We start from the raw sequence: 16729 nt of genomic DNA on the forward strand, positions 1-16729 counted from the left end.
AGGTTTACATTACGTTCGGCGGTTACTGACATTGCTCACATGTGTAGCGTGTGAAATCGTTATACTTTAGAACGTTCTTGCAGTACACTCGTAAATGTCATTTAGGTTGCTGGTGGAAGATCTACGAAGTTGGAAAATAGTGTTTTTTATCCGAATTTTTTGGCCGTTATAATGGATCGATTCGGGTGAGAGTGGGCTCGTTGGAAAGCTGAGATTAAGTAATTTCAGGTCATGCCTAGTTTGATTAGATTCATTGATATATGTTTGCAAAAATTTGCATAGACAATGTATGTTACGACTAGCATGTTAGGTTCACATTAAGCGTCATCAGTACCAGCCCAGACCTGTCTAAAGTTCACACAGATTTTGAAAATTTTTCTTGCAAATTTTTGCAAACATATATCAATGAATCTAATCAAACTAGACATGACATGACATATCCCAGACGAAATGGGTCCGATTTTGATAGGTGGATTTTCAAAAGAATCCCTCTTCTAGAAGTCCATTTTAAACCGAAAGATCGTACGATCAAACTCCATTACAATCCAAAACGTATAAATGGTCGAGGTGGTCCCAAGAGGTCCCGAATTCGACTCCCGGCGCAACAATGCTTGCCTGGTTTTGTTCTAATCACTTGGTGATTGATCACTCGCTATTAGTTATCTGTACGACCGTAACAAAGTCGCAAATGTCAAGAAATCCAATATTCGATTTCTTCGTGACCATGTCACAATTCATAATATCAACGCACTTCAAGCAAAAGTGCTATTAATGACAGCTGCCAAATAGAGTACTTTTTGTATGAAATTTTATCCCCACTCTTTTTACAGTGTAAAATTTTGTATGGAGCACTGTCAAGTTTCAGTAACCACTTGTGACTTAGAGAATTGACAACGTATGGGACGTTGACATGGTCGATTTGTGAACTATCTAAGTCGGAGAAAATCACAATTCATATGATCAAGTGACTTGTTCAATAGAACAACAAGCCCACTAGAGTCTTAGGTGCTGGACTAACCCCCTTCCCATCCAATCCAATCCAAAACGTATATGGATCCAAAAATTCCAACTTATCGAAGATGTAGGAAAACTGTTGTAGAAGTTAGTGCTACATCGAAAGATCGTACGATCGTACAAATTCATGAATACCAGCATCTTATACGAAGGCAGTTTTACTTCAGCTTTCTTCTTACATGAACACGGTGAGTGACGATGTTGATGTGAAAGTGAATTCTGAGACTACTTGTGTAAGATGATATTTAAGAGTTCTATGGTTGTATAATAATGAGTGGTAATTGATGGCGCCATAAGGGGCGCAGTAAATTTAGACTGGCAAAATATTTCTATTGCGTCTTTCTAAAAATAATATTACGATACGGTATATATTTAACTTCTTGCAAATTTTAATTCAATGTTTAAGTCCTGCGTGGTGATTTTTGATGTAATTTATTGAGAGTTAAATTTAAGCGAAGACCAATATTGTTTGTGAAACACATCGAACATAAAAAAAATTACAAAGAACACCATTGTTTATCGGAATTGATGTCTGCTGCGATGATACACGGTTTTTGGTTACAATGAATACAGACTTTTTTTCTACCAATTTTATAATTGAACAATGACATGTTGCTATTATAGCACTGAGACGGGGTCATGAATGTGTCCATTTTGTTGTTGTTGATGTCAATGATGATGATGTTGCTTATGGGTGATTCGGGTACTTAGTGGGTGTGTAAAATCTACAGTATCGTGTGTTAATGCGTTGATGGTTGTAGAAGCTGAAATGATTTGCATTTTGTCCTTTGTTAGCCATTCGTTTTTTGTTGTGCCGACAATGTGACTTTAGAGATTGGTGTTTTATTTTAACTTCAGTAGATTTTCTTTGGTGATTTTCCTCCGTCGATGGAGGGGGCTCTGGTTGCGACGATCTTCTTTGTTACTTCTGAACTTTCTTCTGTTGAAGGGTGCTTTCGGTGATGATGTTGTTTGTTGATTTGTTTTTTGTGATATAGATTTAGGTATTGATTTTTGGCTAAATATATTAACCCAACGAATAAGGTTTGTTGTTGTCTAAAATCCGTTGTTTGTATAATTTTTAATTGTTGAACTTAATTCAATTTGCTAGAAGCGAGTGAATGTATTTGTATAGAACGTTTTCCACAGAAACTAACTGATCGATGACATTACAATAATGTCCTACAGTTCAATACTATCAAAGGCAATAACATTTCATCAATACTTTGAATCAAAATATTATTTGCATCAATGAAAACGGAAATGAAAATTAACACTCATTGTTGCGTGAATACAAGTGAAGCGGATGCTTCCATTTTGTCAACGACAAACGTGATAGATATTCTTGTTTTCATCGACATTTTCTATTTAAATGTATACTATCTGTGAGCTGAGCGAACGTGTAATTTGTAAGGAATTAAGGTATGCCAACCATGGACTCCACGTCTAACTCCAACTGAACGAATAATATTTTCACATTTTTTTAAACATTGATTGATAGTGAGGCATGTTTGTAAAATAGAAGCAATACCAATAATAATACTTCGAGACCTGTCGTACTGGACATCTCGATAATAAATAAATTTATTATTTTAGATAGTTTCCGATTGGTTTGTCAAAGAAAATTTAAACTTCAAAATAAACCTAATGATCACTTGTGATGTTTTTGTTTAGCACGGCAGAACCATTTCGGTGTACCAGAACTAATTCCTTCATTACATTCCAAATACAGAATTTTGCACCTCACCAGAAATGTGTAAAAATTTTCTATCTCGCGAAATGTGTGGAATTTTTCATAAAATATGAAAATGCAATAAAGTAGATGCGCAAAACTGTTTTACATGCGACGGGATCGAAAATGAGGGCATTTTATAAATTTTCTCGGGTATTCGTCCCTTCATGCAAGGGGACGAAGTCACAAGAAGAATTCCAAAATTTCTCCACTTTCAGCCCCAGGGCATGAAAGTATCTATTGTTAGTTAAACTCGAGCTTCAAAATGGAAATTTAGTGGAAAATCTGAGAGTTTTGACTACTTTGTTTACGGTAAATGGGTGAACATATTTACGTGTTTTTGACATACATGAGACTTGTAGGACACTCTATTTTTTGAAAAATTCTTTTTTATTCCGCGCTATGAGAAATGATATTATATGCGAAAAATTTGTTATTATAGCAGATTCTTATAACGGAGAGACTGCACGGGGGAACAGAATAGCCATTCTATATCATCGTACAATAAAAACAATTTTTTGACAAGCCAAAAATATCGGTTGTCATTAAATTAATTAATTGCACATTAAACTTAATATTTCCGAGTACTTCGCACGGAGCTAAAGAAATGTTTGGAGAATATCCAATGGGAGACGCTTCTTGCGATATAACTCAACAAACATTTCATTTGCCAAATGTTATGCATTAAGCATTCTCATTGTTTATTTCGTTCATAGGAATCAGTGCTGTTGTTAGTTGTTACCTGTTTCATTAACTTCATGCATTATGCTATACACTTTTCCGAAGCGACTATATGAAAATCATTTTGTTTTTCATTATATAATAGTGAATAAGCCCGAAAGCTTTCTGCAAATTGTTTTTAGTAAATTCAAAAGAAAACCGAGTTATAATTAACGCCGACACATTTCATTTCCATCCCATCCGCTGTTGTACACAAAACATCTCTATGGTTCAACGTTTAAAACTCTTAGCGATTTTTTTTTATTATTATTTCGTCTCTAAAGAACAAAAGAGCTGTCTTATTGTTTTTTCAAGTTAGGATTTTACTGCAGACAGTTCGCTTTTGGTTTGCAAACTATACTTCAAAATTTTATCGTTCATATTTTTGTACAGCAAATAAAATTTGTTAACGATCCAGTTACTCGAGAATTCCGTTGAACGGTTTTACAGAGTTCCGAAAAGTTCAATCATTTTGCTTAAGAAAAATTCCTGTAAAATGTTTAGGGCAATTTTATCTCGGTTAAAGCGTATTATATAGTTTCTAATTCTATTGTGTATTTACAGTCAAACTTTAAAATTTCTATATTGATATACCGTTCCCATTCACTTAATACTTACATCAACTTTAATACCCGGCAACCAAAACAATTTCAATGCTGGGAACTCTCTGGGGGTGTAACGAAAGAACTCATGACCACCCTTGTACCATTTCACCGTATACACATTATCACTGTCGAGGTCGTGATCGCACACAATTGTAACGTTGCTTCCACTTGTCACTGCTTTAGGAACAGTTACGTTAACTCTTAGTCCCACAGCCATATCTGAAATACACACAGAGAAAAAAAGAAGAGAATTATTATCAAATGGTTCAAGGATTATATTTTCCATGTTTTGCACCATATGGCTGTACTTTTTTTCTCCACTGAGTAGCATCTCTAAGTGTATATTATATCTGTGTAGTATTATGTGAAGTGATTTATCTGTGTCAAAATTATTTTATTACTTCGGGTGTATTATTTCGTCTTTTGTACTGGGGAGGTTTAATAGAAATTATATATGTTTTGTGACAGGGGAACATGGAGAATCTTGTCTCGTAAAATATATGAAAATATTATTTTCCATGGCAGGTAGGCACTTCATATGCCATTTTTTATTCCGCAAAACATTGTGTTGTACAATTCGAATATTATTTCAAATTGTCTAACACTCGTTCACAGCTACGCGGCCTATAATGTGGACAAATTATGACAAGAGATTCAAGCAAAACATAATTGATAGACGAATGCACGTTCTTTCTCCCATCAACCGATAAATAATTACTTAAGAAAGTATAATTTTAATTGTCTTAAGAGAGATACAACACATACCAGAGGTGGTAATATTCAACGAGCAGATTGTAGAGTATGACTTTGAGTCGAAGATAAGTAAATGAGTTACTATCTTCTAATCGTTCCAGATGTTTTCAGAGATAGAGTAGACAGTGAGATACGCCCTAGATAATGGCGGAAAGATAGAGGACTTAGTGACGCAGTTCTATCAACCCAAAACAGCAATGCAGTAAAACAAAGCCAAACATTTACAATTTTCCCCATTATTCAATCAAAATTTGTGTAGTTTTGTGTATACAGTCTTTAACATTTCAAATGTCTCACTGTCAAATTTTTCAGAGAATTTCATTGTGTCATTGCGAATTCACAATGACATTCTTTGGAAAACATGACAGTGAGACATTTGACATGTTAAAGCCTGTAATTGATTCAGACATCCAATGAAAAAATGCATATTTTCAAATTATAATGAACTTTGTGTTGCTGGTTGCCACTAGATTCAACTTTTACTTGTTGTTTTGCTTGATGCATCCAAATTGAAACGCTAAGTTTTGTTGCGATTATTTATTTTCCATGCATTCGGTCAAACGACCATCTTCAGGGCTATAAACAATCCAAAGCTAAGCGTTGGCGTACATAATTTTTTTTTATCTAAATTAAACTTACAGTCGATATCACGCAGTTATTGAACAAAAATTTTTGAGATTTTTATTTTCTCCTTCGCAGATTATATCGCGTTTGTTTATTTTGGTTTGTGTTGTTGACATTGACCAGTTGATTAGCAGGGTTATCAGCAACATTATTTGTCGATGTATTTGGAGTATAAAAGTCGAAGTATAAAATTAGACTAACAATTGAAACAGTATTTAGTAAACATTTCCCTTTGCAAACTGTCAACTGATTTACCTCAAATTCGCAAGTGGTAAGCGTAGATTAAAAACAAAAACAGTATTCATGAAACAATGAAGTAGGTTTCAATTTTCCTGTTATCTCTTTCATGTGTTACCATTTTTCAAGATAACCAGATAACCTCCCACAGCCACACATTTGCAGATTCACGCACCTGCACAAAACGTATGCACCGGAAATCCAGATCCAGATCCAGATCCAGATTAAGGGTCGCTGCGCACTTGTAACTCATATAGTAATTAGGATAGAACATTTTTACAAATTCTTTTTTGAGCGATGTAAAGTGGTTGACCAGTTTTTTTTTTGAATTGGTATTTTTACTAGTTTGCAAAAATTCTTCTAATTTACTTTTATTCCGGCTCCAGCAATAAAAAAAAAACGACTTCAGGGTTAAACCAAAATCTTGAAAACCAGTATTGCAACAAGGTATGACAAATTAAATTTACAAATCACCTAAATTATCATGGTTCATGAGTTTCACGAATTTGGTAACAATTGGAGACCCAACAAAGTTTAATTAGGGAACATCTCTGTTTTTATTCCCACCAAAAGGATGTGGATTGTAGAACTTTTTGAAGACAATAACCATGAACAAGTAAATTTGGCACAAAGTCTGATCTCTACATTTTTGTTAAGTATGGTTTCCACTCAACAAAAAGTACTTCGTGAGAGAGCCGGGATAGAGCGAGCTGTCAAGCAAAAAAAGGCGAAAATTGAAAAAATTTGAAAATCTTTCTAACGGTATTACCTTCAGCGTTTTAAAATCGAAACAAACCATCTCCTCCAAATGGAAATTGTTGTTCGAATATTGGAATATTTAAGATATTACCGCTATGATTTCTAAAAATTGAGAATAGAATAGAGTCTGTACTAGTACGGACGGAATAACTTATTTCCAGAGAAACGCAATATTCCGCGACGAATACTTTTTAATTTTCAGCTTTAGAAATACTAGAATCGAATTGGATTTGAAATAAAAATTTTGATGTGCACGGGTGAGACACGAACTCACAACCTTCAACTTGCCGGGCTGATGCTCAACTAATAGCTTATGCTGTCTTCTCAATTTGTTCTGAGAATATAATAGTTACTTGTTCACCGAGTGAAAAAAAGTTGGAAATTTCATTTCGATGGTTTTGTTTGCAGCACAAGTCAACCAAGAAAATGAAATTTCCTACTTTTTTGCCGAGGCCAACAACGTTTTTCACAACAAAGGCTTCCAAAGTTTCAACTGAGGTGATAAAATGAGTATTATCTCGCCTGCGTTGTGAAAACCCCTTTCAATGAATTTCGCAGAAATGCTCTTTTCCCGAAAAATATCCTTCTTTCAGCCAGTTTTCGTAACATCAAATATTCATACAATAAACCTTATTCTCATTAGCAACACAATATTTCGTTGAAATTATAAAAATATTTCCTTTGTTACAATGTTAGCTCAATTTAATTTACTTTGAAAGTGTTTCACATCAACCGGGCATCTCTGTAATTCATTCCCCACATTTTTACGTTAAAAAAACGGGTGACGTTAAAATGATTCATTACAAAAAAAAATTGTGCCACATGGTTGGTTACTTGTGCCTCTCTTTAAATAGAAAAACATAGAGAAACAAAAACCAAGCGAATAAATAGCTTTAACAATATACAGCATTTTCCACTTACTCTATACCTAAAGCCTTTTTTCAGCGAACGCAGAATAAAGCTAAATAATTAAAGAACGGAATTAGTCCAGGCAAAAACGATGAAGCTAATTGAATCTTAACTTGCCGGAAGTAAAAAAATCTACGAAGTAACTAACTATGTTTGCAGACACCTTCGAACAGATAAAACTTTTCATTGAAGTGGTATTTGGAGGCATGAGAACTGTATCATTCTAGATAACGGTTTTTGGGGAAGTTCAATCAGATTAAAAGAAATTGGCGAAGAGGACATCTATTTGTCGTCATCGATGACGCGCATAAAATGATGCGCTCTGATTAGTGCCCGTCTTTAAGTATGGTTTTAACTTACAAAAAAACCACTCAGTTTTGCCTGCGTTTACCTAAAACACGACTCCTTTATATTGTTTAAAGAATAAACGGAGTGCTATTTACATAAGGGGAAATCAGGGCTTAGAAAAGGTACAGTCAGTGGACGTAAATGACATGGCTGTTAGAAGGTTTCTGTTTCTATCTGTGTGAATGAAATTCAAAACTCCTGAATTTTAATGGAATTACCAACTAAGAACCGTGTCATATACATCAAATGTCGCACCCCATCACAACACACTTTATTACACTCGAGATTCAATCCTCAGAAATGTAGTTCATCGATTGTGGGACTGTGGGTCACGGCTTCCTTCTTTTAAGGATCTTAAATACATTTTTTTTATACTTTCACAGATGCCCTCACGAATGATAAGTTGAAGTAACGATTCCACAAACAGATTACAAGGAATTCTATCAATCTAAATCATTGTACGAAAAATGATTTAGATAAATTGTCTTTATGCAATTAATAAACGTACTTTTGACAGTTTTACAAGTAGAGGCTATTTTCGTAATAATCTGAATCTTTTCGCACAAGTGCAATTACAGTACTTTACCTAACGCATTCGGAGAGGGTTTTTAGGTCTCCTCTTCTGCTCGTTCAAAAAACTTCTCATTCTGTAAGAAGAGACCTTATAGCATAAGTTAGGAAGAACTCACGCGAAACACAACAAAAATGAAAATTATCCCTAATGTCATCGTGCTTGTAAAAATTAATTTTTCAATTTTACACTTTCTAGTCCCGACTGTAAAATCTTTGATGACTGTAATTATGTTGGCAGCATTACTTATTAAAACAATAAATAGTGCCAATTATGTTCGTCAGCAATCAGATGTAAAACGGCATGTTAGGCAAGTGTGACGAAGTTTGATAATAAATGGAATTTATTAATTTTAAATAAACTCGATCCAGCACTTGATGAATATTATTCATCAAAATGAAAATGGAGCCGGGTATTTTGTCGGAAAAAGACAATCCCTTTGTGTTAGAATAATAAATGTGCCTAGACTAAAAGGAAGAACATAATAGCTTCAACTTAATTTATCACCTAACAGATAAGCTTTTGGGGAAAACAAATGGGATTAAAAGAATTTTGTTTCTGTATGTAGGGTATTAAAGGTATAAATATTCTGTTTTGTAATTTTCTGTGTTGTGAATGGAAAAGAAAACACATACATAATAACACTATAACACAGTATGCAAATGAGTTGCACAATAATTTATTAGACAAAATTTTAGCATAAAATATAGATGAAAGTGGAGAATGAAGTTAAGTACTCGAAATACGGTTCGTTTCTTACGCGTCTTGACTTCAAAATTGCATGTTGAATGAAAGACTTATGAGGGTTAGCTTATGCATTAAACATGAATGCATTACCTACTTATATGGCACTATTCAGAACTTTGACACCTACTTCATAAAAGTTGTGAGTGAAATTTATAAACTTAAAACGAAGTAATTTGCCTTATTAAATACATGTCATGCCGCAAATCATGTATCTTTATGTCGACGAATATCTAACAACTTTAATCCCTCAACAACACATCATGTCTGTAATAAAAGACAATATTTTCCATCATACTCATACACTCAGAAAATTACGCCCACAACAAATTTTTTTTTAGGATAGGTACGGGGTGTTGTATTGTGTTCATAGTACGTCTATATGTTTATACATAAAGATGAGATGAGGTCTCGCATATTGTACTATTCGAAACGAATGATATGTGACCTTTTAACTCCCTCTACACATTTATTCGCATTAAGCATCACACTAGATTGAACATACAACAGTCAAAAGTCGAAAGATTCTGCCACCCGAAATCACGAAACTTATTATTTGAACGAAAGGCTTTAACATACACATCCCCAACATAATCTCATATCACGAAGAAAACACCCGCACACAAAATGGTACATGAGAATAGATTAAATCGGCTTGTATAATACGGTACGTTTATTACTATAGTGTATTGTGTGTATACGACTGGTACACTATGTTTGTTTATGTATGTGATCGAGCATTAAACATATTTCAGACTCGACCTATATATGTTCTTCGACGACGATTTTTATGCGTAGATGTATCTCTGTCGATGTCTCTATATACGTATATAATAATAAACCCTTGAATGAACCCGTCACATTAAATTCCACTTGCTTGGAAAACTTTCTTCATCAAGAATTATTATTTTGTGTGTTTTATGTGTAGTGTTAGGAATGATATAATTTGGTTATTTAATCCGAGCCGGAGAAGTATTCTGCTTTGTGATATGCTTTGGATACGATTATGTTATCATAAAGATATTAAAGATAATTTATATATGAACAATACGGTGTGTGTATCATTGCGATAATGGATTTGTTTAAGTTGAAAGAAATTCTCCTTTAACGACTCCGAAATGAATAAAACAGCAGCTGTAGAAGGCAAGTAAGTTCCATATTAAATAGCTAGTTGAATTTGTACAAATTCAAATGGGAATTTTTAATTCAATTGTTTGCACAGAAATTTCCGTTCCTTGCTATACTCCTTACTGTACAAAATTATAGTAAAGAAAATTATAGTTTCGGTAAATTATAATTCCGGCAAAATTCCATTAGAAAAAGACGGCGATTTCTTTCGTATGAATTTGCATAATTAAACACTTCAATGATTTACACAAATTTTAGAATATCACATTTTCCCATAATAAAAAATGGGGGTGGTGCGGATTTGATATTCCTGTAAAAAAGTAAATTTATCAGAATATTTGGAAGGGAAAATCTTTTGTTTTCAAAACTTCTTTTTCCGGTGGTTAACTTTTTCACAACTTTTTATTGCTGCGATTTTATTTAGATACAATAAAGTGAAGAGATTGTGACAGCAAGATACCGTTTTTTTCGCTTAACAAAATTTTTTATTCGGGGGAGTGGATAACGTCAGACGTTTACAAGAAACAACCGCTAAAGTCACACCCGAAAATACTCCTTGTTGTGTTCTAACAAGATGAACAGAAGAATTTACTCTTTAATCTTATGTATCTGCTTGACATTTAGAAGTATTTTTGGGTGGGATTTAAAGAATTGAATTTGTCAATCAATTGTTTGTACTGAAAATGACGTTGTCGACTCCCCCGGTTCCTGATGGTTTAGCAGTGTTGTGACAGCTCTAATGAGGAGAAGCTCCTTTGAACCGAGTTAGAGAGAGTGAGCACATATAAAGGTCGGAATAGGTCGACCGTGGTCAAGAATCAGTATTATCTGAAATTTCAGGTCAGGTGAGATAATTTTAGGGTCTTTAGGGTTTTAGGGTTTAGTCTGTCACGTTTCAGGTCAGATGTGACCTGATCATTATATTCAAGTTTCAGGTAAATATAGCTCAGGCCACAATGGCTTGAATTAGTTTCAGTTCGAAGCAAGTTCAGGTATTCTCAGTACAGATTCAGACGAGGGGAAACTACAAGAGCAAACTCTGTACCACCTATACCTCTATTGGCGTTTATTGACGCACAGTTTCCTTCTATTGGCCCCTAATAGCAAGTAGCACCTGTCCCAGTATTTGCTCGTGTAGTTTCCTCCCTAGAGTTCTGGTAAACCTTATTAATTTCGATCTTTAGACACAAGGTAAACCTGAACTTTTATCGGGTTGCCCAGCCAGAACTCTCAAGATCACCACGGAGGTGAGATCACATTGCCCATTTTGGAATTACGAACGTTGGATAATTATGAAATTAACATTGATTTAGTTGAATGGTTAAAGGAATACATTAAAATATTGCCAATGGTGGTCTAATTATTTAATCGCTCAAAAAAAAAACCATGTTTGTTCACTATATACACACAAGTGCAATTATAATTATATCCATCCCATAGGGCCACATGTGAATTTCGAATCTACAGGGACAAGCATTTTCAATCCAATTTTCATCATACATACACACTTGACTGTCATTTTGTTTTTGTGTATCGATTCCCTGATGACGCTGATGTGATTTATATATTCACTCGGTCAGATTTACATTTTCAGCACTCTCTGTTCGTAGACCTTTTTGTTAAATTGATTAAATTGAATATTACATCCAAGATGTAGGTGTGCAATAGTCGTCTTTTTCATGCTTTAGAAAAGATTGAAATGCACGTTAAAGCCATATTTTAAACACAAACAGAGTCAGCGTGCAGGTCAAGCCATTCTTAATAATTTATTGTTTAGATTAACAATAAAGATTAAAGTCGATTAAAAGCGTTATGAGGTTAGAGCAGCTGAATTGAAAAGCAACAACTTAACACATGTTCGTGACATCGTAAACCGAAATACGTTAGACATGCAAAAAAAAATCTTTCAGTCTCCCCGTAAAGTGACCATAATTTAGCGGTAAAATATTTTTTTTAACGAAACTTACTAATTTTTGCAATATTTTATGGAAATTTATAGTCGGTTTAACTCCTCCATTTAGTTCAATGTTTAAAAAATCCATTAAATCGATATCATGATTCATAATAAATTTTTGAAATTAATTTTGCCACTCAATTTTATTGATTGTCACCATTAAAATCAGTTTCGAAAATTTAAAACATTTCGTAGGGTGATTGTGCTCGACACCTTTCTATATTTATACAAAATACAACATCTATAGATAGCCGCCAAAGCTGTAGAAATAAACGTAAAATTACAACGGTAATTCCAATAGCATTCCTCATAATATTTATAAATAATTATTCGAGTATGACTATATACTATGTAAGTATAGGGAAACGGTATTGTCTGCTAATTAATTTGTCACCGTTTCCAATTTTCAACATTATAAATCATTAATCTGAATGCTTTTCTTCCGTTTACTTAATATACTATACAAGATATAGCATTGGTTATTGCGAGGTAATTTACTTGTGCTCGGCAGAAAGCGTAGACATGGAACGTGAAACAATTTACCAGTGTAATTGTCGTAAATTCATGGGGTGTGCGATAATCATTGATTCCACGCCATTGATTATAATTTTTCTTGTATCGGAAAATTGCGGTTGTTACATGGTATACACTATACGGTATGTACTATACCATGGTTTTGTTTAGCTTTTACTCCAATTTCGGAGATTACATACAGTACAGAATACACTGTGCAGCTTTGTTGTTTTGCCTTTTGTATCGTTTCGCATACCTACATTATTAACAAATTGCCATGGTATGTGAGTGTGGAGTCATGTATGTAATAAATGAACGAAATTATTTATTTTGACATTTTATGCTTTCAAAACGAAAATTAATGAATGAGGTAAATGGAACCGTTTTTGGTTGCTTATATAATTATATGGGTGTTTCTGGAGTATAGGATTAGGTATAAATCACTTTCTGAATGCGTTGCGGAAATAATGTGGTTGATTGAATATGTTCTGGTTAGGTCATGTATATGCGAAAGTTTTCATATTTATTTAGAACTTTTCCCAATTCCATTTTTTTGAGGTGTGAACAATAAAAAACGATTGTTAATAAAAGCTCGTAATAATAATACGGTCGGGTTGAACAGCAATAAAAGTTTCAGCATCAAACCATTCCACGTATATATATGATACCTATTCGGATAATGTGTTTCCGAAAATTTTAAATTAATTTCGAAAAAGCAAATTATTCGGTCGGTATTGTAAGCGCTTGCATTGTTCTGCATTTTGCGGTGCTGAAGGAGTCTATTCGAGGAAAATTATTGTTTATGTTTCTCATTAACGACCTGACAGTCATGCTCTGAGTGGTTGATTAAAGTTGTGTGTTTCGATGAGCTTTCTATCCAATTTTATGATGAACATTATACTGAAACAGTCCCTATTGATGTCGATTTTACGGTATAATTTCCTGGCGTAAAATGGAACAGCTTTCAATGGAGTAATTAAGAAAATACGTTCCGATTAAAATATCGTTCTACGACGAGGGGGGAAATATCGTGTCCAACACATAGATTCATACAATGTTTGAAACAGGTTAGGTGTTTACCGGAACCTGAAACGAAAGAGCCTAAGATTTTAAGTCACCTGAACTAAATCTGACCTGAACTTTCCAGATCTATAGCTTTCAGGCTGAACTTGAAAAATTTAAATGCATGACCCAGGTAAATATTGTCTTGAATTGGTCGGCCTGAAAGTGTTCTAAGCATTATTTCATTCACATTTACCCAGGGGCTTTTCCTTATTTATCGTGTATTTGATCTTCTTTCTTTACCTTAGATTTGGTCTAAGTAACCGATGATTTGATCTAATTACCAGGTGATGGATAAATTGCTAACTCCTATTGATCAAAAACTTTCCACAAAAAAACCAGTAAGATTTTCAAACTTTAAACATTATGTCGAGATCCAAAGAAAAATTCTTAAAAGAAACTATAATAAAAAAGAGTTCAAAACGGTTCAGAACAGATCAAATTCAGGTCAGGCAAAATTAACTCAATCGCTTCACTGAGACGTCGGCAATAAATCCTATTTAAGTATGACTTGTAGTCAACCGCACTAGATTTCCGTTGGACATATGTAATGAACTTTGAAAAGATAATCTTAGTGGAGAAGACGAAGTGTCTGTATGCCAACAGCGGTAGGATTGTGTGAAACAATATGAATTATGCGAACGACATAATGTCGAGCATTACGTTAGTTTACTTAACTCTCAAATTTCATGCGCTCACTAAAGTGCCCACTTTCCTTTGTTCAGATAAGATGCAAAATTCGCACATTACGTAATTTTCTAACGACATCAAATGAACAGCGGCAAAATACTTACACGACAAATTGATTTATTGAACAAGTTAATCGTATGTTCCAGGAATAACTTGTATGGCCTCCATTGATAGTCGTGTTTGTTCCAATCAGTATTGACATTTTCCTTAGTTCTACAGAATAATAATCCTTTGTTTGCAGTAGTTACTCCGCATGCATACATATACACAACATGCACTTTTGCTATTAGCATAACAAAACTAAAACAGCAACATGCATACATTGTATTTCACTTCCCATGCACGTTGGGAGTCAGCATTTAATTTCTGTGGAAAATGTGTTTACGAAGCCATTCTGCCCATAACTATAATCAATTCGAATTGAAAGAATAATGGACCGATGCATGCATAATCAATGACATAACAGAGGAAACTATGGCGTAAATTAAACATTCTGCAAATTGATCCGGTTCTCAATTTTTATCGTGTACGCGCATTATAGAGTTTACACTAAATGCACTTCTTCGGGGTATTAAATTTGACATTAATGTGTCACCGTTGCAATTGTTAGGATATTTAAGTGGTGATTTCAGCTTTTCATGTGTTCTCGCTTATGCTTAACACACACGAGACATTGAAATAGTATTTCACATGAATAGGGATAAAACGATGAAAAGTAGAGTTTTCGTGTGAATTTTGTTGATCCGAGACGTAGTCAAGGTCAATAGACACACGAAAACGAGACTTTTCAGTTTTATTTCGAGTCGTGTAATGGCGACAACATGAAAAGTACGGGTTTCGACGCCTGTAGCATATAAACACGTTTTGGTCCTAGAATTCGTTGACAGTTGCAGCAATCGTGATTTTGGATAGAAACATTCCAAAATTCATTTTACACTTACGACATTCTTGGAATGCAAACTAGAAACATGTTTTAATGTCTCGTGTGTGTACAGAATAAAGCGTTGTATTTCTACTGGGTTTTAAATTTTTAGACTAAATAGAGTGGTAATACGTAGAGGAAACGTAAAACTGAAGCTAAGTGCTAAAGTAATAGTATAGTAATAATATATTAGTATATTACTTCCGAGGTTCCAAGTTGTGTATTTGATAAGTGGGGTGTTACAGCCCGACCCGAAGGGGAGGGCTGTATTCCCCACTTGTCAAATAACAACTTGGAACCTCGTAAGTACAATGCTTTACGTGATAAGGCAATGTAAATGAAAATGAAACATACCGTAACACGTAAACAGATATTACGTGTGCATAGCAAACGCAAAATTCAAACATCAAACAAAATTTGAAAAATAATCCATACGAAAGGACGTTGGCTCCGATTTTTGAGTGACGCTGCTTCAAATAGTCTCTCGCACGTTCCATTTGAATTTGTAGCACATCGACGGCGTGAATTTAATCATCTGACGGTGGTATAAATAATAAAAACTGAAAATCCTAACCGTTCAAGGATGACCTTGCTATCGAATCGAATTGTGGCAAAACTAATGCATGTTGACACACGATGTCATGAACGTATCTCTAAAATTAAATTTTTCAGTTTTTTCCGACTTTGCTGGTTGAATTGCTTCTTCTGTTCACATTTATTTAGCGTCAGCATTATTTACGGCTGATGAAGAAAACTATAAATTAGAAATTATAAATAAATTTCCTGCATGAATTCAACTATGTCGACTGCTTATACAGCGAGACTTGAAAGCAATTTATTTTTTCATATACACAATGTCATATTATCAGATCACAATTATTACAAACTTGCCGCCACACTAGTAGTTTAGATTTTCCATTAAAAAGTTTTTTTTTTCAATTTTTTTCTTCATCTTTCCAAAATAAAAACTTTATGTTCATGTATACCATAAAAAAAGTGTAGCGAAGACCTTTCTCCATCTAGGTAAAAGTTATAAATTAAGCTTCATGACCCATGAAATGGTGACACACTTATATAAGCGTTTTCACTTTAAAGCAAAATCTTACAAGAAAACGATTTATGTTAAAAGTTTTTTTACATACCACCGTATACAAAGTAGTTATGCGGAATGGAAAATGGACGAAAATATTTTCCTTATCTTCCTCAGTCTGTAAGAATTTCCAACGGAAGTTTTCGGGGGAATGATATATACTGGGATTTGACTGCTGTTTGGTGATTTGGTCAAGGAGTTCATTTTCAATGCCGTTGAGGATATAATTTCAACCATTGAATATATTTATGGGAGATGGCAGCTGAGATTCATGGCAGTAATAAAGGCTGAATGAATATATTTTTCCACCCAAAAATTTATTGCATTTGATATTCGGTCTGCTCAACAATATAT

The 16729-nt window shown here is 34.1% G+C and overlaps 1 protein-coding gene and 1 long non-coding RNA gene across 5 annotated transcripts in view; both read right to left on the reverse strand.

Annotated features, from left to right (window-relative positions):
* Positions 1 to 16729, reverse strand: part of LOC119068048 — a 57429-nt gene that overhangs the window by 23027 nt on the left and 17673 nt on the right. For all 4 annotated transcript variants that reach the window (XM_037171418.1, XM_037171417.1, XM_037171416.1 and 1 more), the window contains exon 3: positions 4085 to 4290. In XM_037171418.1, the coding sequence (XP_037027313.1) occupies positions 4085 to 4290 (206 nt within the window). The remainder of the gene's footprint in view (positions 1 to 4084; positions 4291 to 16729) is intronic.
* Positions 5358 to 5587, reverse strand: LOC119068049. The gene is made up of 2 exons (XR_005086086.1): positions 5464 to 5587; positions 5358 to 5400 (listed from the first exon to the last, which is right to left on the reverse strand). It is a non-coding gene; the product is annotated as an uncharacterized LOC119068049 (long non-coding RNA).

This window comes from Bradysia coprophila (assembly GCF_014529535.1).
Source record: "Bradysia coprophila strain Holo2 chromosome X unlocalized genomic scaffold, BU_Bcop_v1 contig_173, whole genome shotgun sequence".
NCBI classification, from domain to species: Eukaryota; Metazoa; Arthropoda; class Insecta; order Diptera; family Sciaridae; genus Bradysia; species Bradysia coprophila.